The 24,543-nt window shown below is 36.6% G+C and overlaps 1 protein-coding gene across 5 annotated transcripts in view; it reads left to right on the top strand.

Moving 5' to 3' along the window:
- Positions 1 to 24,543, top strand: part of galnt9 (polypeptide N-acetylgalactosaminyltransferase 9) — a 196,045-nt gene that overhangs the window by 152,419 nt on the left and 19,083 nt on the right. For all 5 annotated transcript variants that reach the window (XR_015491057.1, XM_087253362.1, XM_087253359.1 and 2 more), the window contains one exon: positions 10,018 to 10,203. Coding sequence is in view for 4 of the 5 variants with exons in the window: in XM_087253362.1 (XP_087109488.1) it covers positions 10,018 to 10,203 (186 nt within the window). In the remaining variant the exon portion in view is untranslated. The remainder of the gene's footprint in view (positions 1 to 10,017; positions 10,204 to 24,543) is intronic.

Raw genomic sequence — 24,543 nt, 5'->3', positions numbered from 1 at the left:
GTACTCAAATGGCCTTTAAAGTCACCAGAACTCAATCCAATAGAGCACCTTGTAGTTTGGCGGAATATGAGATTGACATCATGGAAGTGCAGCCGCCAAATCTGGAGCGACTACGTGATGCTATCATGTCAATATGGACCAAAATCTCTGAGGAATATTTCCAGTACCTTCTTGAATCTATGTCACAAAGGCTTAAGGCAGTTCTGAAGGCAAAATGGGGTCCAACCCACTACTAGTAAAGTGTACCTTATAAAGGGGCCAGTGAGTGTACAGTAGATGAGAGAGAGCGCATACTATTTATTACACGGCTCTCTGGAATACTTTTGGTTTTGATTTGTCAATCAAGGTAAATTATATTATATATTGAGTCTAATTAACACCTAATAACAGCTCCCGAGTCATGACAAGCTTATTCGCATAATCTTCTTTCGTATTCATCCATTCATCCATTTTCTTGTCGGCTTAGTCCCTTTATTAATCCGGGGTCGCCACAGCGGAATGAACCGCCAACTTATCCATCAAGTTTTTACACAGCGGATGCCCTTCCAGCCGCAACCCATCTCTGGGAAACATCCACACACACATTCACACACACACCCATACACTACAGACATAGCCTACCCAATTGACCTGTACCACATGTCTTTGGACTGTGGGGGAAACCGGAGCACCCGGAGGAAACCCACTCGAACGTAGGGAGAACATGCAAACTTCACACAGAAATGCCAACTGAGCCGAGGCTCGAACCAGTGACCCAGCGACCTTCTTGCTGTGAGGCGACAGCACTACTTACAGCGCCACTGCTTCGCCCTTCTTTTGTATATATAATAACATTGCTTTTTTTAAAATGTACATTTTCTTTTTAATTTATGTGTGCATTTTTTAACTCAAATGGTTTGTAACAACTATTTTATTCCAACGGTTTGAGTTGCCTGAACTTATTGGGTTTTACAGTACTCAAATTGCTTCGTTTTCTGAAATGGATAAAGTTGACAGTACTCATTAGGATTAGTTTTTGAACTTAAATGCTTTGTTGCAATCGGTTTACTCAAATGGTTTGACTTATCTTAACTTTTTGAGTATTAAAGTGTATATAATATGTAAAAAATAAAGAAAAATGTAAATTTTGTCCCTCAATTAAAAAGAAAATAACACATTTAAATTAAAACAAAATCTGCATTACACAAAAATATAATAGCTTTCTTAACCATTAAGCTTAATTATTGTCAGTTTGGATTATTTGACCCCAGTTATACTGTACATCTTGTGTAGAAATGACGGCAGACTGTACGTCTCTTATGAGACACTGTACAGTACTGAGGGAGAGATTTGACAGCAATGATTGATTCTGCTCAATAATGAATAACGATAGTTAGTCTCAGACAGTGTGTCCCCAGGTTTAGCTGCTCACAGTTTGACCGCTACATCTTGTTCCGCATGTATTTTTTGACCTTCATCTCTCTTCTCCAGACCCCTTAATTGCGGCGGCAAAAAAAAAAAAAGTGGAAATCAGTAATGACAATCGTTCCCTCTCGGCATGAGGTAAATGTGTTTCTGTCGGTGCTCTTCAACAATCATCATTTCATCAACATGGCTCCTGAGTCCAGAGAGAGTCTGATTTGTTTTACTAATGTTGTGAAAGGAGACCTGCAGGAAGACGTGCAGCAACGTGACTTGCATGCGGCTGATCCATTGACTCTACAGTCAAACCATATCGCTGACGCTTATACGCAGAGAAGGTCAAAGATAAATAGTATCAAAATTATTTTTATAGAGAACATCCTATGTTTGGTATATATTATAATATGTAAGGTATTTCAGAAGATATTTAATCGAATTGCATGAAAATGTATTCAGTGTTGCCCAATCATTCAGAGACAAAATAAAAATTGATTGAAGTAATTCTTTAAATTTGCATATGAAAAATATTAATGGGATGATTCACCCAAATATGAATTTTTGCAAACCTCATCCTAAATTTTATTCATATCTTGTTTTTTTTTTCTGTTGAAGACATATTAAACAATGCTATTTAGTCGTTTGAATATGTAAATATTTTACATTTTATCAGTTTAGTTGCTAATTCGTACAAATTTGTATGAGTTCAGTCATACAGTATGTGAATATACAGTGCATCCGGAAAGTATTTATAGCGTTCACTTTTTCCACAATTTTATGTTACACCCATATTCCAAAATAGATTAAATTAATTTATTTCCTCAAAATTCTACACACAATACCTCATAATGACAATGTGAAAAAGAGAGATTTTTTGAAATTGCTGCAAATTTATTTAAAAAAAAAAACCCTGAAAAATCACATCGGCATAAGTATTCACAGCCTTTGCTCAATACTTTGTTGATGCACCTTTGGCAGCAATTACAGTCTCAAGTCATTTTGAATATGATGCCACAGGCTTGGCACACCTGTACTTGGGAATTTTGGTCCATTCCTCTTTGCAGTACCTCTCAAGCTCTATCTGGTTGGACGGGAAACGATGGTGTACAGCCATTTTCAGATCTCTCCAGAGATGTTCAATAGGATTTCGGTCTGGGCTCTGGCTGGGCCACTCAAGCACATTCACCGAGTTGTTGTGAAGCCACTTTATTGATATTTTGGCTGTGTGCTTTGTTCATTGTCCTGCTGGAAGATGAACCATTGCCCCAGTCTGAGGTCAAGAGCACTCTGAAGCAGGTTTTCATTCAGGATGTCTCTGTACATTGCTGCATTCATCTTTCCCTCTATCCTGACTAGTCTTCCAGTTCCTGCTGCTGAAAAACATCCCCACAGCATGATGCTGCCACCACCATGCTTTACTGTAGGGATGGTATTAGCCTGGTGATGAGCGGTGCCTGGTTTTCTCTAACGCCCAGCATTCAGTTCAAAGAGTTCAATTTTAGTCTCAACAGACCAGAGAATTTTATATGGTCTGAGTCCTTCAGATGCCTATACGCAGGGAGTGGCTTCTGTCTGGCCACTCTATCATACAGGCCTGAGTGGTGGATTGCTGCACAGATGGTTGTCCTTCTGTAAGGTTCTCCTCTCTCCACAGAAAAACACTGGAGCTCAGACAGAATGAACATCAGGTTATTGATCACCTCCCTGACTAAGGCCCTTCTCTCCCGATCACTCAGCTGGCCGGCCAGCTCTAGGAAGAGTCCTGGTGGTTCCAAACATCTTCCCCTTACGTATGACGGAGACCAATGTGCTCATTGGAACTTTCAGAGAAGCAGAAATGTTTTGGTAACCTTTCCCAGTCTTGTGCCTCGAAATAATCCTGTCTCGGAGGTCTACAAACTATTTCTTTGTCTTTATACTTGGTTTGTGCTTTGACATGCACTGTCACCCTGGGACCTTATATAGACAGCTGTATGCCTTTTCAAATCATGTCCAATCAACTGAATTCACCACAGGTCAACTCCAATTAAGCTGCTGAAACATCTCAAGAATGATCAGTGGAAACAGAATGTAACTGAGCTCATTTTAGAGCCTCACAGCAAAGGCTGTAAATACTTCTAAACGTGATTTTTCTGATGTTTTTATTTTTTTATAAATTTTCAACAATTTCTGAAAATACTTTTTCACATTGTCATTAAGGGGTATTGTGTGTAGACTTTTGAGGAAATAAAATTATGTAATCCATTTTGGAATAAGACTGAAACATAAAAAAAAATGTGGAAAATGTTAAGCGCTATGAATACTTTCCGGATGCACTATCTATATATATATATATATATATATATATATATATATATATATATATATATATATATATATATATTATTGTTTTTATTAAATGCTGGTAATAGAACACAACAGTAGGCACAACAAATGTATTATATATAAGTTTAACTAAGCATTTCATACAAACATCTTAGAGAGAATGTCAGACAGGTGAGCCTTTAAAAAAAGAAGAAGGGCCCCGAAAAAAAAAAAAAAACAGTTGAGAACCCTTGCTTAAGATTATGTCACAGACCAATAAAACCTCACTTGACAGCTTTACTACAGCTGAAAACAGTGAATACACCAGTAAACCATGATTTAATTTGCTATTCAGAGACAGACGGTCTTTATTTAAATTAAATGCAAATTATTTGCATTCTAAAGAGCATTTTGTTTGGCAACGTCTCTCTAAGCAAGATAACATTTCATTAAGTTATCTATTCATTAGAAGTACATTAGCATATAGATTACCTTAATGCTAACTCATATTATGATGCCATATGATTTTTATCTTAGAACTGTTAAATGTTAAATCTTTTAACACTAAAACTATAAAAATGAATGTGTAGTAGGTTTTGTCTCTGGCAATCCCTGTAACACTGTGTTTAATGCAGGTTTTTCCTACTCAGAGAGCGGGCAGTCTCTTTACTCAACTCAAATCCAAACAGTGAAGGCTAACAAGTTAATTTGTTGTCTTTTGTCTGTTCCTTCACTGAAAGTAGGCTTTTATTGAGCTTGAACAAAGCGCACAATGGAGTTTTCACTGTAGAGAGAAAGCGAGCAGGAAAGAAAAAGGTAGACCAACAGCATGTGTCGTCTAGCAGTAAGACCATAACCGAGCTCTACTGCTCCAAGATTGATTTTGTACACCAAGGTCGCATTATGGATCAGTGGTGCTGGAGTTAAAAGTATTTCCACAGCTAATAAAAGTCAGTGAATGCATAGCTAGTTCCATTAATGTCACGATTAGTTGAAGATAGACCGCTAGCGTTCAAAGCAAAGGAGTGCTCAAAGGACCTAGTGCCTTTTCTAGTAGACCTTTCAAGCATAAAGCCACACATACAATTTATTTGGAGATGTTGCATCATATTTGGCATATTTTTAAATTGTTTTGCTCATTGGTATTCCCTCTTATCTAATTGTTTCTTATTAAACATATAAATAGTTTGTTTTTTTAATTAGATCTAATTTTAAAAGTGCCTGATTTTTTTTAGACATGCTGTTCTGCAACATTTCACCATTGCTGGATATTTAGAATTAGCTGTGTTTTCTGCATTAATACAATGTTTGAAACCAAAATTTAAACATAAGTCATATTATTAAAAATGTTTTTTTTTTTTTTTTCATTTAGAGGACTTTCCTGTTCATCAAAACTCCAATTATGAAATAGTACACTTTTTTTATTGTAGAATAGTTAGTTTTACTGTACTCACGTTTTGCTGTAAGAACCCAGCAAACAATTTTGTGTTTAATAGACGTCTAATAGACATCTAAACATAGAAAGCTTGGCTAAAACAAGGCTAAATTTGGGCTGTCAGTGAAAATCTAATAAATGTTAAAGAATAGCCAAAAGTAGACTAGTCATCATATAGACAGATTAGACAGACTTTATATGTGTAGTCATTCATTTCTGTTTATTTGACGAGTAGTTAAGTTTTGGCCTATTCCTAGACGTCTGTTAGATTTTCACTGACAGCCCAGGTTTAGTCTTGTTTTAGCCAAGACGACTATGTTTAGACGTCTATTAGACATCATTTTAAAACAAAAAAAAAAATGCTTGCTGGAAACTGTTTCTATTGTAATATATTTTGAAATGCTTTTTATCTGATTTTTCAAAGTCATTATTCCAGGTTTCAGCATCACATGATTCTTCTGAAATCTTTTAAATATGCTAATTTCGCTCTGAAAGTTATGTACTATTATTATTGGTGTTGAAATATTTATGCTGCTTAATATTTCCATGTGAAGATTGTTTGATAAAGTATAAAGTTTATTGCAAGTATGTTTTACTTTACTACAACCCTCTTGAATTATTAGCCCCCCTGTGTATTTATTTTACCTAATTTCTGTTTCAAAGGTTCATCATAGATATTACTTGACACTATTAGCAGGTTTGGCAATCTGTCCTGGGAGAGAATCCTGAGCTTAGGAGTTATTTGATCCCAGGGCTCCTGTCAGGTCTTTAAGCATGTAAGGCGGTCCGAGATCAGGTATGTTTCGAGAGCACCCCTTAGTATAGAAGGAAATGGGGTTATGGGGTGAAAGGTGGATTCTTCTAAAATGAAGATACGGCAGAAGGGTGAAACCAGTCTTATAATAATAATAATAATAATAATAATAATAATAATAAAAAAATGCTTTTATTGTAGCCGAAATAAAACAAATAACACTTCCTCCAGAAGAAAAAATATTATAGAAAATATTTTGAAAAATTCTTTGCTCTGGTAAACATCATTTGAAAAAGAAAAAGAAGGGCTAATAATTTTGACCTCAACTATATATACCTAGAGTGAAATGGGCAATAATAATAATGAAGATAAAAATTGTATTAAGTGATGAATATTGCCTATATAAAAGTCTAGTATGTACAGTATGTGGTCCTTTCAAGTGTAGAGGCTGGGCTATTGTTTTTATGTTTAACACAATAATTGTATTATTAGGGATGTAATGATTCACCATCAGTCGGTTGAAAATCGATTCAAATATGCCAAGATTTAATTCGGTTGAAATGTTGAATGAATCCCGATACATGTTTTGACCAGAGGGGGTCAAGAATATGTCTTAAGTGTGTCACACTGCTACTTATACTAATTAAGTATACAAGTAATATTAAGTATTTACCCTCATAATGTTTAACTCCTATCTCTTTATAAATAGTTAACTTACAATCAGTTTTTTGATGTCAGTGGCCAGTCGCCTGGAGCAGAGGGCCTATTGACCACCTCTGTACACACTGCTCTCTGGTTTAGGAAAAGCTTTTCCCTCCACACCAGCCATCTCAGTCTCCAATGAAAGAGTTTTTTTCATCAGCAGAGGACATTGTAAATGTGCAAAAAACTAAGCTCATGCCAGAAAACCAATATGCCTATATTTATAAAATATATATATATGTGTGTGTGTCAAATCCCAGCACAGTCACAGTTTTAGTTTGTTTATATTAAAGAGTCTTTAGTTTGTACTATTTTTTATTATTTTGAGATTTTGTTTTTAATATAGCAACTTAGTTATGGCAGAAAATATGTTATATTTTGCAAAATAATTGTGACTGAATCGTAAGATTAGCATCATAAATCGTATCAAATCGTGAGTCAGGTAAATCCTTACATCCCTATTTATTATGCAAGAGTATCATACTAAGTGATTTACATGCTCTTTTCCCAAGTCATGCATATGCAATGCTAATAGCCGATTATTAATCTACATGTGCACATTTGTAAGGATCTAGTCTCTCGGGTCAACAGACCTTTCGTATCTCTTCTCCAGCAGCAAAGCACTTTCAGCAACGTTTCCCTGAACTTTCTTGTGCCCCTGTCATCACTGCGGCAGCAGCAGGCTGGCTCTGCTTCATAATGGCATGCGTTTACTTTTTTTCTTCATATATTTCTGTGATGTGGAGGCAGACGCACAGTCAGAGTCAGCATAATAGTGTGACTGCTGGGTCTCAGGGGACGAACATATTTGCACTCATTCTTCCACACGTTCATTTATCATCCCCTGTTTCTCTCATCTCAGCACAAACTAATGGCCCTTAACACTTAATTGCTGTATCAAGCAAGCTCACACACTTTCTATTATGAAGGGGGCAAACCTCTACGGGCAAACAGGCGCCCTAAATAAAAAGCAGTTCATTTTGAGTGCAATCTGACTTGTGGATGGAGGTGTTTAGATGCCAAAACATTTGACTTTGTTTTATTTTTTCCTACAGTATGTAGTAATTTGGACTTTATGTGCTGTGGTATTACACCTAATATTAACATTTGCATAGGCAAATAATTGTGTTCAAAATAAATGTAACCTTTCTGCTTCAACTCGAAGTATTAAATTGGGGAGTTTAATTGTGTTTCTGACATCACTTTAATCCTCTGTGGTCTGAGGTGATTTGGGGGCCCCTAAAATGTTTTGACATGCCCTGACATTGCTTATTTTAGCAACTTGTTACAAAGTATTAGCCAACATGTTTTTTTGTTGTATTCAGCACAAACTGTGCTACAATAATATGTAAAAGAAAATGGAGGTACTTCCTTGCGTTTTTAGAAAACAATTTGTGCATGGTTAGTAGAAAAATGAAAAATAGTAGAAAATTAAATGCATCTGTTTATATATATATATATATATATATATATATATATATATATATATATATATAGGTGACGCAGTGGCGCAGTGGGTAGCACGTTCACCTCACAGCAAGAAGGTCGCTCGGCTCAGTTGTCGTCTCTGTGTGAAGTTTGCATGTTCTCCCTGTGTTCGCGTGGGTTTCCTCCAGGTACTCCGGTTTCCCCCACAGTCCAAAGACATGCGGTACAGGTGAATTGGGTAGGCTAAATTGTCCGTAGTGTATGAGTGTGTGTGTATGTGTGGATGTTTCCCAGAGATGGGTTTCAGCTGGAAGGGCATCCGCTGCGTAAAAACTTGCTGGATAAGTTGGCGGTTCATTCCGCTGTGGCTACCCCAGATTAATAAAGGGACTAAGCCGACAAGAAATGAATGAATGAAAATGAATATATATATATATATATATATATATATATATATATATATATATATATATATATATATATATATATATATATATAAATATAAATTGTCTTGTTTTAAGAAATAATATGCCAGAATAAAGTGAGGTTTTTCTCAAATCAAGCAAAATAATCTGCCAGTGGGGTAAGCAAAATAATCTTGCACAAATCGAAAAACAAGATTATTTTGCTTACCCCGTTGGCAGAATATTTTGCTTGATTTGAGGTAAAACTCACTTCATTTTGGCATAGTATTTCTTAAAACAAGACAATATGTTTTGCTTGACTAGAAAATGTTCTTGATTTAAGAATTTGTAGACATCTGGACTAGAAACAAGACAAAAAATCTAAGTAAGAAAAGCATTTTTTTGCAGTGTACTCTCATTCAAAGAAATCATTACAATGATTTACATTTTGTAAAGTGTGCTTTGGGTCATCTCAGTTGCATGTGTGGGAGTTACTGTGGTCTTGAATAATTCACACTTGAATAGACAAAAGACACTCCCCCACTGGATAATGTTCACCCATCAAGGGCATTGTAAAGCAATGTCCAGTTGAAAAATCCAGCCCAAACCAAATGCTTGTTGTATTACTTGCTGTATTTTGAACATGTAAACACTATGGGTAAACAATATGCACTTATACAGCATGCACAAATATATATATATATATATATATATATATATATATATATATATATATATATATATATATATATATATATATATATATATATATATGTATATATGAAGTGGTATAACACGTGTTTGCAAAACTGTATTAAAAACTTTATTGTACATTAATCCAGCATTTAATAATAATTTCTGAATGACTCTGAGACACTGAAGTAGCATAATGACAAAAGCTTTAAACACTAAAATAAAAATAAATACTATTTTAAACATGAAAAACGCTTACTTTATTAATATTTTAAGACCTGGGTGTTTTGAATCACCTTAGTCTTGTGACCTGGGTGTTTTGGATCATGCTTCGGTGCAGTGTTTAATAACACTTGCACTTCAGAATCTCGACACTGTGTCAAAACGTCAGTTTCACGTCAGACATTCCTACTGTGACCTCGAGTATGCTTATGAATTACCGTTATGTTCCTGTTTGCACCTGTTGACCATTGCCTGCCTGACGATTGCTAATAAAAAATTATGTGGATCCCCAACTTTGTTGTCCAGCAACCTTCCATTACACCAATAGGGTATTATTACGTTGTAGAAGAACCATTTTTGTTAATTTTATTCAGGTTCTTAAAATAATTTTTTTTATCTTAAACTAAAAAAAGATTCTGTTGCTTGTTTAAACTACTTAATAAAAAACTACTAATTATTTAAATAAACTACTAATAATTATGTTAACTTAATCAAGTTGTGTGGAACCCAGCCTTTTTTTATAGTGTAAAATGAATCATATTTAGTAATCTAAAGTGCATTTTTTTCACAGTGAAGTAATGTTTGTGGAATGCAAAAATTCCACCGATGTTAAAGGTTCTTTATTCTAAATTAAAAACCTATTTCTTATTGTTTTTTTTCTCTCTTTTTGTCTGCAGGTTTGGCAGTGTGGTGGCAGTATGGAGGTTCTTCCATGTGCCAGAGTCGCACATATTGAACGCACAAAGAAACCATACAACAATGACATCGATTACTATGCTAAGAGGAATGCGCTGCGTGCGGCAGAAGTCTGGATGGATGAGTTCAAGTCCCATGTCTACATGGCCTGGAATATTCCTATGAACGTGAGTGAAATATTTAGCAACTGCACTCACCAATCCTCATGTGTTTTTGGGATTTGACAGTTGGTGGTTAATGGAAAATGGTTGCTGTGTTTAATTTTGCCCTGATTAATTTACTAGTATGCCAAGGCTCAGTACACAGAACAGGATTGTAGATTGAGTTTGGCAACTTGTCAGTTTTAATGCTTTCCTCAGTACAGAATTACTGCAGTCATTAAATTTAGTTTCACACAGATAATACTTTAAATACATTCTCTGGCCACTTTAACTAAAATAACAGGCTGAGCCCTCCTTTGCCTTCATACCATTCAAAAAGGTGCTTGAAACATTATTTACATGATAGGTGCAGATTCGCCGGCTGTACATCCATGATCTGACTTCCCCATTCCCCCAAGTTCCAAAGATCCTCCATTCCCTAACAGTCCAAAGACATGTGCTGTAGGTAAATTGGGTAGGCTAAAATTGGTCATAGTGTACCAGTGAACCCAGTGAGGGGTTGCAGCTGGAAGGGCATCTGCTGCATAAAACATTTGCTGGATAAGTTGGCAGTTTATTCCGCTGTGGCAACCCTGGATTAATAAAGGGACTAAGCCAAAAAGAAAATGAATGAATATATGATTTGGTGACTGCCGCATCAAATTCAAATGAATTTAAAGCTCTTTTCAAAAGAGGGCGGAGCTACAAATGCCTATGTGGCAGACATTGACAGATTCAAAATTGTTAAAAAACCTCATTAAAAAATGTAAATGAGGGAGAGATCGTCACTAATGGGTGGGGCTTCCCCTCTCTGATGCATACCTGTCAACATAGAGTGGAGGAACTATGACGTCAATTTGTATGCAAAAACCCAGAAGCGAGTTAGCATTTTAGCAGTTCCGATTACCTCGTCCCTAAGTCAATGGGTTTTTTCAATGGGATTTTAGTAAAATCGCTTAAATAAGGTCTGTGGCTAACACAAACTCAAGATACGTTCACGTTTTATTCTACAACATAAAACACATCAGTTACATCACACTCTTGATTTTTTAAATCGCTTATGCTTCTTTAAAAAGACGGTTGCTATCAAGTTGCTAAATGGGACTACAGGCGGTGTCTGAGACTTTATATGTCATCGAGCTGATCTGGTCTGGAGAGCAGTTCGCTTGTGTTGGGCATTTGGATTTGTCTGTTATTTTAAGTATTGTCATGAATAGTATTTTATAGTTTGTAGAATTTTTTTCTAATTGGGAAATCATATTGTGTGTAGATAATTCATTCACATGTAAAGACTGTCAAGACAGATTCATTTGTTGATCATTTATTTTAATTAAACGATATTATGAAGCCTGTCTCTTTCCTGCTCTCTGTAATGCAAACATGTTAATAACCTTGTAAAAACACATACATATTAACTGTCATTTTCACGTGATCAATTGATTTTTCGTTCGTTTTTTTCTTCATGTGAACACATTTAACTTCGTCATAACGACAGTATACAGTCCTCCATTAAATGTATAGCATATGTGACTGTATGCGCTGCTTTTCGCTGTACTTTGTGACATGGCTTAATACAATGAAAGCAAAGAACAAATTCAGATTTAAAAGCATTGGGCATATCCTGGGTGGTTCGGTGGTATAGGTTGCGCAAAGGGAGGATCGGCTCTTTAATGTTTATTGCCACCCTTCATAGAAAGATTTAAAAAACGTGAGCAATGTGGGAAAATATGGCATGATAGCGGGATATAATTATAAAATATGAGAGAATCCCGGGTAAAGTGAGAGAGTCGACAGGTATGCTCTGATGACATGTACAAAAGAAGAATGTCAATCAAAGTGTTTCTGCAGACTGTTTTTATAAAGTGTGATTACATTAAAAAAATAAATACATTTTCACCATTAGAAGTTGATTATATTCACAGTCTGTTTAAACCTCTTATAAAAGCAATATTTGCATAATATTGCTTATTTATCTTGCAAAAATCCAGAATTAATACATTTTTCATTTACCTTCATGAACCATGATGTAAACAATGCTTTTTTTTTTTTCCTGAAGAGAAATTCTGTGTACAGAAAGGATATTTCAATAAGAGGCAGCACTTAAGTTGTTAAAAGGTTTAATTGGGTTGAAGTGTTGGCCTTGGTCAGTGCATGAAATGAGATACTTCACCTCTTGACAATTATATCACGCAATTCTTAAATGGAAAACAATTTCACAATAGCCAAGTATACATTATTAATAGATTTTCATAATGGAGTAGTGTTCAATTCCACATGGCGCATTCCTGTCTATTGCAGAAGTGCCCTCGACATGCTTATAACTGGTTTTCAGAACTCATTAATGACAGCGAGGGTTATTTATAAAACACTTACCGTAGTCAATACAGCATTTAGGTCTATTTAACGCAGCACAGGAACCGTATAGGGCTTCATGCTGACAGTATTCCTCTTGAAAATTCTAACTACAGATAAAATAGCGTTTTAGTAGACTTTCTTTTGGGTGAGCCGATTGCTTTACTATGTAATGTTTTTTTTTTTTATAAAAGCCTTCATTAAAGCAAGTAAAATGTAATGTGTTAATTAAAATGTTTTTTTTTTTATTATAGTTCTATTATTTTTATTTTAGTTTAGTTTTAATTTGTATTTAATTACAGTATGACCATAAAATACAATAGCTTTATTAAATTATTGAGTTTTAGTACATTTTATTTTACCAACTGAGATGTTGCAGCCGTGGCATCTGCCAGATTGCTTTATATCCAGTTTATAAATATATAATTTCCTCTTTGAGTTACGTGCTAAAATGCACTTGTAATACAATCCCTTGTTTTGCGCTCACTGACATACGACTTCATTGCTTCAGTTGTAAGCATAATTTAATTTCAATGTCATAATTAATTGTAAAACATCCTTGCACATGTATCAATTTAAACTCCACCTTGACAAGTTATAACAGAGAGTTGTGACCGTACATAAACATTTCATACCAATAGGGCTCACATTAATTACACTCACTGGCCACTTTATTAGGTACACGTTACTATTACCAGGTTGGACCCCCTTTTGCCTTCAGACCTGCCTTAACCCTTCGTGGCATAGATGGTACTGGAAATATTCCTCAGAGATTTTGGTCCATATTGGCATGTTAGCATCACGCAGTTGCTTCAGATTTGTCAGCTGCACATCTATGATGCAAATCTCCCGTTCCACAACCTCCCAAAGGTGCTCTATTGGATTGAGTTCTGGTGACTGTGGAGGCCATTTGAGTACAGTGAACTCATTGTCATGTTCAAGAAACCAGTCTGAGATGATTCGTGCTTTATGACTTGGCGCATTATCCTACTGTAAATAGACATTAGAAGATGGGTATACTGTGGGCATAACAGGATGGACATGGTCTGCAACAATACCCAAGTAGGCTGTGGCATTGACACAATGCTCAACTGATACTAATGGGCTCAAAGTGTGCCAAGAAAATATCCCCACATTATTACACCATCACCACCAGCCTGAACCGCTGATACAAAACAGGATGGATATTTGCTTTCATGTTGTTGATGGCAAATTCTGACCCTACCATCTGAATGTCGCAGGAGAAATCGGTACTCATCAGACCAGGCAACATTCCCAGTGTTCTATTGTCCAATTTTGGTGAGCCTGTGGGAAATGTAACTTCAGTTTCCTGTTCTTTGTTGACAGAAGTGGCACCCGGTGTGGTCTTCTGCTGCTGTAGCTCATCCACCTCACAGTTCGATGTGTTATGCTTTCAGAGATGCTCTTCTGCATAGCTCGGTTGAACCAAGGGGTTATTTGAGTTACAGTTGCTTTTCTATCAGCTCAAACCATCCATTCTCCTCTGACAAGGCATTTGCCCCCTCAGAACTGCCTTTCACTGGAAATTTTCTCTTTTTTGGACCATTCTCTGTAAACCCTAGAGATGGTTGTGCGTGAAAATCCCAGTAGATCAGCAGTTTCTGAAATACTTAGACCAGCCCATCTTGCACCAACAACCATGCCAAATTTAAAGTCATTTTAATCCCCTTTCTTTCCCATTCTGATGCTCAGTTTGAACTGCAGCAGATGATCTTGACCATGTCTACATGCCTAAGTGCATTGAGTTGCTGCCATGTGATTGGCTGATTAGAAATTTGCATTAACAAGCAGTTGGACAGGTGTGCCTAATGTTCTTTGTATGTTCTTTGCATTTCAGACATTTTAATTAACAGGGCATGATAAATGTACAACATACCTCAAGCATTTGCAACTCATTGGGTCTGAATCACTCAAGCACTGGGATAAACTACGTTCAGTAGGCATTGAACATTTCCAGGAAAAACTGCACGATTTTTTTCCCATTATACAGTATGGTTTGCAATCTTATCCCCATATTAGTATTTCCACCGAGCATCAGAGATGGAGATTTAGATGCAGCGCGTGTTAGCAGAGACTTTTTGAATAAATTAGAAGTTCTTTGCTTCAGTCCACTGAGCACTTCGCCGTGCTTATTTGAGCCCACTCGCTAGCGCTGGTAATTAAACAGATGATTAGCATGTTAGCGGCTCCTAATGAAAGAACAATTGCAGTCTCCCATGACTGACATAAACGAAAACACCTACTCCTCCTGTTCGCCCTGACAATTTTCTGAAGGATTAGAGCCCTTGTGTTTATGTGCGATGGTCTGATGATGGAACATGGTTAGTATGAAATTCGAAATGATGAATATGAACTAGAAGAACAGATCGTTCTGGGCTACATAAGTACTCTATAAATACTTGAACTGTCTGTGAGGTTAACAGAAGGTTGTGGGAATGTAATCCCACTAAATTAATAAATTAACAGTTCTATAATTAGCTGGCTTAATTTCTAGCACCATCTAGAATTAGTATGAAAAAAGCCAACAACACTTTACTCTGGTATGACTTTCTAGCATTATTTATATTTATTCATATTCAAATATGCTGTATAATATACAGTAGTATTTGCATGACTGTATATTGTAATGGAAATTCATTTTTAGATGAGCTTTATATGTTAGAAACTTGTCTAAGACTCATTATTACATTTGTGTGTATCTGTGTTCTCCATATGTTCATCATAAAACCTATGTGTGTACATTTTTAAAGATAACTATATTTCTTTAGGTGAAAGCTTTTTCATTATCCTAAGAAGGATGTGTGGTTGTTATGAGCATATCGCACGAACAGCAGAAGACGCCTGACGTAATTGTAGATGAGGCCTTACTGGGAGTTGACCTCGTAAGCAGTACAAACTAGATAAAAGGGTGAACACACTTGGCTTTAGTATCTCACTCTGCAGAAACTGTTGTTGCTGTATGACTGTGATCTTCTTTATAAAGAATAAAACTTGTAAAAGACATCCCGGGTAAGACTTTGTTTCTTGACCACTGAGAGAGCCTCCTTAGAGAAAATAGCCACTACAATATTTTTCTAAATACATATGTAAGTTTTAACATTCAGTAATTTGAAGTGTTTATAACTGATATAGTATTTCAAAACAGTGTGTGTGTTTTTGTATGTATATGAGCAATATCACACGAGTAGCAGTGCATTATGGCTGTATATCAGCACTGGTTGGAGGCGTGGGTGGCCTTATGGCTTGTTTCCACTGACTGGTACAGTGCGGTACGGTTCTGGTCGGTACGGGTCACCTTTATCAGGCTTGCGTTTCCACTACCAAGGGTACCCTTTTGGTGGGCATGGTGTATGACAGAAAGTTTAAGTCGACGTCATGCTCGCTCGAATAAATGTCTACAGTAAAGCTGTACATGTCGCTTACATATAATATGAGAAGCACTTCTCACAAAACAGATGCTTTATACACAAATACGTGTTTAAAAATGTTTTTTACTAACTTTTCTATGAATAGGATTTGATTATAACTGCAGATCAATGACAGTGCGAAATAGCCTACTGTAACGTCTGTAATTATTTTAAATAAATATATAAATGCAACATAAATGAACACATACAGACCCTTACAGTCTACAATATATTATTAATTACAGAAAAACTACACACAGTAGACATTTAGTACTTATTTGAGTTCAAAGCACACGCAATATAGCCCACTGTCAGTGCAAACCTCTCATCTGTGTCTGTAGACTTTACCAGCACATGTAAGCTCTGTTAGAGAGTCATTTTGTCATTCCCAGTTTATTATAGTCCAAAAGGCGATGATAAACATGGCAGTTTGGTCATGATTCAGGTTGCTAAAACAATTTTGATCCTGTGTTTTGTCGGGCTTCACCTTTTTTTCGCGCTTTACTCTCGCGCTTGTCCTTTTCTTTCTGAATGGATCAGATGACGGAGACACTTCAATAATCACGCACACGTTATTATCATCAGCTCAAGAAGTTAGTTATATCAAATATAGACGCGATCGCAAGCTCCCAAAAAAAGCGAATACCGCTCGTCCTTTTAGACAGGCTCGTAAAGCAACAACAGGACACGGCAGATTTTTCTTCTTGGCTTTGTGTCTGTTCATTAAGACGACGACAAGGTTTGTTTGAGCTCGGGTCATCCATGGCTCGTTATTATATGCATATAGTATATCAGAGGTGGGACCAAGTCATTGTTTGGCAAGTCACAAGTAAGTCTCAATTCATTGCCCTCAAGTCCCGAGTCAAGTCCCGAGTCAAGACAGGCAAGTCCCGAGTCAAGTCCCGAGTCAAAGGCAACAAGTCTCAAGTCAAGTCCAAAGTCCTGCAGTTTGATTTTCGAGTCTTTTCGAGTCTTTTTAACAGAAAAATAAAATATATACAGATTAGGTATGGTTGTAAGATCTGTATTAATTAAACAAACCTTTTTTTATTAAAGAACATTGCTTAGATATATAAAAATACAAATGCAATTTTCTGAAAAAGTGCTAAACAGTGCTGCGTCTCGTCTCCACAGCATAATGCACAAGAACGAGTTCCACCAAAAAAAGACTCCATTTTGCCTCACATCACACAGAAATTGCAGGTCTACTGCTGTCTAATTCATTAAGTTTAGTTGTGCTATGTTATGTCTTCGGTGATCAACTTGTGATTAACCAAAATTACATAACCTCAATGTGGTAGCAGTAGACCAACTCCTGTATATGCTGCGAAGTTAAATTGAGTGAAATTGGAATTTTGTCAATTGAATCTCGTGTGTGCTAAAGAGATGGAGTTGCAAATCTGTCTAGCAGCAATGTAAAATGGTAGCACATATTGTTAATGAAGTAGGCTACTTCATACAAACAATAAAGTTGTTTTCTTCACATAACGTTGAAGAGCTTTGCTCTCTACCTTGTGTGATGCTCGTGCACGGATTTCCTCTGTTTGTGGACAAAACTGATTGCGAGTTCTCAAATTTTCTCTCGCTCTCAAATATACACTGCTCACACACAAATTTTCTTGAGCGCTCTCAGAGATTATATGCAAACTCACAATTTGTGTCGTGTTCCCTCTTCCTTTCATGCTTTTTGATATGATTCATATTGCTGCACTGTTTAATAACAATAACCAAAATACTAAAATAGACTTATATATTAAATGTTTAATCTAATAAACCATAACATTTTTGGTTGTTTTATATTATGAGATATTTTCAGTTTCAAACACTTAAAGACAGAGAATAGACCAGTGGTGCCCCCCTGAAAATTTGCTTAAGGGGGGCCAGAAGAGGCCAGCTACGTCAGTGGCACCAATCAATCCACAATAATTTAGTGGCTGCTATTTATTTATTGAAATATTGCATTGTATTGCATTTATGTAAGTAGATTTAAATAAATAATGTCAACAGCAAAATCATATCGGGTTGGCCACAGGGGTGGCTAGAGTTTACACAGGGGTAACACCCCTTGTAAAGGGGTTTACACCACTATAAGGCACCTCTGGAATAGTAGTTGGATGTAAAGAATACATTTTATTTTAAAAGCATTTAAACAAAAACTAATGCAAGCAGAAATGTAACTGTGATAAAAATAAGGAAACACTTGATAAGGTATTATAGCCTACTGTACTATTCACTCTTCAAATAAATCTCACTATCAATCTCATTTTATTATGGCAGCTAAAATAAAGTAAACTAGTGTCTGCTGGCTTCCACTTTACTGATGAGATTGTGGAGGACATTTTCCATGTCATCCTCTTCATTTTGAGGAAAGCTGTGCCACGGGGCCCCTGAACACGTATATTGGCATGTACTGTGTTTTGAACAGTAGCCTACTACAGTAAAGAACTTCAATTGATCAGTTGTGGTAATACTATAGTTGCTATGGTAACACAAGTGTAATATAAACAAATTACCCAGTGCTGTATTATTTTACAATATAGGGTATTTTATACTACAAATCACTACACTTTACTGTAGTTAAAACTACACTTTGTATTATTTTATCTGTTCACTATTGGTAATACTACTGTATTATGAAGCATTAATTAACAAGTCGTAAATAATACTAGCCTAAAACATAAGTATAATACAAGTATACAACAAGTATAATACTCAAAAACACTAGAATTTATTAAAGAATTTACCTTAACCTTTTAGTTTTTTGTGTATTGTTAATAAATAGTAAAGCAAGAAAGAAACCATATCAACATTCTTGGAATAACCCTTCGCTACGCCTCGCCCTCCTTAGTTACTGTTGCTACGCCTGTCAAGCTTTCATGCCTGGCACATCTATTACAGTGTGTATGCGCTGGTGTCAGACATTCCCAAGGATTTAATTAGTCATTTTTGGCAAACAGGTGAGATATCTGAGAAAGCCAGACAAAAGAGGACTGCAGTATACATTACAGGGGTATATTCACAACATAATAGCAACTGATTAGAAATTAATTTTATCAAAATTGAAGCAAGGTTAGCCTAGCCACCTCATACGCTGAACATTCAACAGCATAGTTCACGCACAGCAGGAGAGGTGAAATTATAAAATAATCTAATAACCTAAGAAACTGATGGATTTGTGCCGAATATTAGCATCATTGACCCATAACAGTGTACAGTACCTATTACTGTCAGCATGTTTGTGTGCTCTTTATCCAGTTTTTATTCAAATTTGCAGTTAAGTGGAAGAAAAAAATTGAAATGCACATTAAAGTATAAATAACAGAAGTGAACAAATAGATTTTTCCTACCAGCAAATATTAGTGTATGTATTTATATGCGTTACAATAGCGAGGGTTTAAACTAAGCAGTGCTCACAGGGTTCAACGCTAAGGATTTTTTCTACTGGCCCGATCGGGCCAGTGGTTCTGATTTTTACTTGCCCAGCCCAAATTTTCACTGGCCCCACCAAAAAAAAAAAGAAGTTAATCGCTATTTGAATGTGCGTGTGTGTGTGTATACACACACACACACACACACACACAGTTGATTTCAGAATTATTAGTCCCCCTAAATTATTAGCACCCCTGTTTATTTTTTTCCCCAATTTCTATTTAACAGAGAACAGATTTTCTCAGCACATTTCTAAACATAATAGTTTTAATAACTCATCTCTAATAACTGATTTATTTTATCTTTGTCATGATGACTGTAAATAATATTTTACTAGATATTCTTCAAGACACTTCTATACAGCTTAAAGTGACATTTAAAGGCTTAACTAGGGTAATTAGGTTAACTAGGCAGGTTAGGGTAATTAGGCTAGTTATTGTATAATGATGGTTTGTTCTGTAGACAGTCTGAAAAACAATTAGCTTAAGAGGCTAATAAATTTTACCTTAAAATGGTTAAAAAAATGTTTTTATTCTAGCCAAAATAAAACAAATAAGATTTTGTTCAGAGGAAAAAATATTATCAGACAAAATATCAACATTTCTTTGCTTTGTTAAACATCATTTAGGAAATATTTTAAAAAGAAAAAACAAAAAACAAAAGGGGGCTAATAAATCTGTATATATATTTACGGTAATTTTTAAAATGTTTAAGGAAAACTATTCAGTTCATCAAGGCTATATTTATAAATGTAAAAAAGGTGTAATTGTTAAATATTTATTAAAATTTTAAATAACTGCTTTGTTATTGTATTTAGTTTCAAATAAAATAATTACTCCAGACATTATTGATTTTATAACTATTACCATTAATAAATATAATAATAATTAATATTAGTGATTTCTGAAGGATCATGTGACTGGAGTAATGAAGCTGAAATCTCATCTTTAAAATCACTGGAATAAATGAATAAATTAAATGATAAACTACTTTTGAACAGTTATTTTATAGTGCAACATTTCACAATTTGTATTTATGATGAAATAATTGCAGCCCTGGTGAGCAGAAGAAGCTTGTTTTAACATATTTAATCACACTGACCCCAAACTTTTGTGTATTGTGTATAGAATATTTTATAAGTGAAAATGTGCACTTTAATTTTAACAACCCACAGACATCGTCACCAAATACAAATCGAGGTCAGACTTTCTCATATATACAGAGCCTCATTTCAATTGTCAGGTTTTGTAGAAATCGATCAATTGAATTAGTCAATCTATTAAAGAAACGTTGACTATAATTCTGTATTTTAGGCTTAAATTATAGAGAGACATAGCAGATGAACCGAGACTGCATCAGATCAATGTAAATCTTTCTTTCGAGCTGTCAGTGCGGAAATGAACAAAACAACAGGCCTAATACAACATATTATACGATTAAAATATGGAAAAATTAACAGATAGTAATTTCGGTCAATTTTCCTGACGGATAAACCGAGATCAGGCTGGATAAACTGCTCTCGGTAATATTTCAGCATGCTTTCACTTTCGCATTTACCGGTAAGAATGACATCTCGCCCTGCTCATCATTCCCTCTTCATATAGCCGTATATATGGCTATTACACGATCATGATACACTGTGATATAGCCTGGGTCGTTAGTTCGTTGCATTGTTTTGTTTTCTCGCTACAATCGATACGCTCAATAGGACAGAGACCGCGTCTCATTCAGGCGATCTTGGACTGATTGATTTGGCGCGGAAGCGAGCGCAACTGCTGGATATATGCTAAAAAAACGCGCTAACGGGTGAAACGAGACAGATTCCGAAACAAACGTCTATGTGTGAAAGCACCGTAAGATTGTATTTGCACACAATTGACAGACAGTCGCAGCACGCAGCTCTGGCTCGATCTGGCAGGCAAAAAAGCAGCAGCTGGCCCGATCGAGCCAGTAACATTTTGTACACTGGCCCGAGTGTCTCGCACGCTGGCCCCGGGCCATCGGGCAGTCCTTATTGTCGAGCCCTGGCTCATAATATCGAGTGGAAAAAAAGAAAAAGACCGCTGGGAAGCATAACCTGCTTTGTTTTTTTTTATTTATTTTTTTAAAAGAAACACAGTTTAGATCTGTTTAGGATAAGAGGAGTGTGAGTTATTGCCACCTATCATTGAATGTGAATATCGAAAACAAAACCAACTTAGCTTAACTCCTTTACCGCCCCTCACACAGCTTGATCCACGCTGGCATTTCTCCTCTTGGGCTTTGGTTTTGAAAAGGGAAAAAATCCCACCACCCAGTCCAAACTTTTAGGATAGCGGGTGTCAGATTTTCACAATCCAATTGCGCAACGATTTGGCTTGTTTCCCTCGCTCGAAAGCTTGACAGAGCCTCTGCCCGTAGCTACGATTGGTAAGCCGCGATTGGTGGGTGGCGGTTTTTGGGCGTGGCTTAGCGAAGGGTCAGTTTAACAGGAGGATCCCGTGAGAGCAAAAGCACTAAAGGTATGAGACGCCATCGTAAACAAAAGTCAAGCGAACGCAAAGAGACTGAATGCACGAAAGAGAGAGAGAGAGAGAGAGAGAGAGAGAGAGAGAGAGAGAGAGAGAGAGGGGTGTATGTTGTATGTGTGTGTGAGAGAGAGAGAGAGAGAGAGAGAGAGAGCGCGAGTATTGGCTCGATCTCAAGTTCAAATTCAAATTCTCTCTGCGTTCGCTTGACTTTTGTCCACTCCGGCGCCTCATAGTAGTCACGTTGGATACTGTCGAATCAAAACAATCTACCGTGCTTCGATTGGACGTCATGCCGAAAGCGCGCATGCTCACACACACGCGCGCGCATGCTGTCACACACAGCACGCACACATAAACGGGGAGAGAGAGAGAGAGAGCGGTCCATGTCAACATACTTTTTTATCGTTGGGCTTTTCATGGGAAGCAGCAAGTCTTTACAAGTCAATAGGGGCAAGTCCTAGTCAAAGTCCAAGTCATTTATGTTCAAGTCCAAGTCGAGTTGCAAGTCTTTTTATATTTTGTCAAGTCGAGTCTAAAGTCATCAAATTCATGACTCGAGTCTGACTCGAGTCCAAGTCACCTCTGTAGTATATCCATGTAATCTCTCAGCTGTGTATTAGAACATGGCGGATCCTTTGTTTACATTCTGTCTAGCTCCACGAGCTCGTGACATATCTCTGTAAACAATCAGCGTTTAGCTGTGTGTGTAGCTCCACCTTTTGGTACCCTTTCTCATTCTTGGTACTCTTTCGAAAGGGTGCCAAAAAAGTGGTACGGTACGGTTTAGTTCGGTACGCTTATTGACAGTGGAAACGGCCATAAAAGCATACCACAACGAACCGTACTGTACCGCACCACTCAGTGGAAACGGGCCATTAGTGTCCCACCAGTGCTGATATACAGCCATATCGCACTGCTACAAGTGTAATCTTGCATTTATACAACTGTTCGACGGCACAATCGTGTATATAAAAAAGAAAATCAAACACAGAGAGTGTAAAAACCCTTTTGTATTAGAAACTACTTTCTTCCACCATTCATTCACATCTGCAGCTGACGTCAAAACAGCAGAAGCCGTTACTAATTCAACAACATCACTTTAGAGCTAGTGTTTGAATGATTCTCAAGCGTAATGTATAAAGGGATGACAAAACAGGTGGTTTTGCTCACATTTTAAGATTATAAGGCTGAACCTGACATGAACTGCCCTCTGTGTTACAGTCTACAGTATTTCTCTGTTGCAATCAATATATCACAAAAAATAACCCCAAAAAAAGTAGCACGATCACTACCAGACAGCTGTGGTGTTTGCGATAAGGAGGGGGTGTTCTGGGATGAGGTCTCTAAAAAACACTGTTGAAAACCTGGATAGGAAAGTAACTGTATTAAAATAGGCACTGTCCTTATAAATAAACTGCATAGTTGCAATCCATACAAAAGAGAGAGATCGATTTCTTATATAATTTCACTTCTTATTCTGCCAGTAACAGAACTCGTCCAGCCTCTTCACTGTTCACCCTTGCGTATTACTCCGCTCACATACAGCAAAAAGCAGAGGACACTTTTTGGTCGAGTTATTTAGACTGCATCATGCAGATTATTTATAAGGATTGTGCCTATTTTTAAATATTTATAATTTCTGAGAGACACAGCATCGGCAGCCATTAGCTTGTCATTTAGCAGACCACAGAGAGTTGACATTCTCCATCCACGAGATGGCGATATAGACCACATAATAAGCCCTTACAGGAGAGGTAAAACCCAGCAGAATTTTAAAGTATAGCTGATCAAATCATTATAAAACTGGTAAGTGCTTTTTAACTTTTTCACAACAGTAATCTGGTAGTGATTGCATTGCTTTGAGAAATACATGAAAATCTCTGTAGAGTGATGGCATTTTATGCCGTTCAGCCTTACAATCTTAAAATGTCAGCAAAATTACCTGTTTTGTCATCATTTTAAACATTATGCTAGAGAATCATTCAAATACTAGCTCTAAAGTGACGTTTGTGAAGTAGTAACGATTTCTGCTGTTCTGAGCATCAGCTGCAGATGTGTGGCGAAAGAAAGTAGTTCCTCGTACAAAAAGGTTTTTTATACACGATTATGCCGTCGAACTGTTGTATAAACACAAATTTCACACTTGTAGCATTGCAATGTGGCTGTATATCAGTACTGTGGGAAGGTGTGCATTGGCTCGAGTGGCCTAGTGTAGTGACTTTAGCCATATCGCACTGCTAGATTTGTTCTGTAATGATTTGTTCAGCTGCAGATTGCAACGCACACTAAAAATGCTGTTTTTCTACCCTAATGACTTATTATGCAGTTCCTGTTGCCATCTTGTGGCGGAATATCAATCGTCTTTGTTTTGCTCAGTCTGGCAGGCTGATGGCCGCCAAGGCGCTGAATCTCCAAAGTTATAAATATTTTAAAATAGGCACTATCCTTAAAAATAAACTGCATAGTTATAATCTAAACAACTACATTCTGAACTAAAAAAAGCCTCAAAAATACATTATGTTGTCCAACAGCTGCAATATATGTGAAACTGTAGTCTCTGCTTGCCACTCAAGGAGTAATACACAAGGGTGAAGAGGCTGTACGAGTGCTGATATTACTATAATATCTCACAGCTATCAGCCAATCAG

This window comes from Danio rerio, chromosome 5 (assembly GCF_052040795.2).
Source record: "Danio rerio strain M-AB ecotype USA chromosome 5, GRCz13ab, whole genome shotgun sequence".
Classification (NCBI taxonomy): Eukaryota; Metazoa; Chordata; class Actinopteri; order Cypriniformes; family Danionidae; genus Danio; species Danio rerio.
The sequence above is the reverse complement of the archived record's forward strand: the minus strand, read 5'-3'. Positions and strand labels throughout refer to the sequence as shown.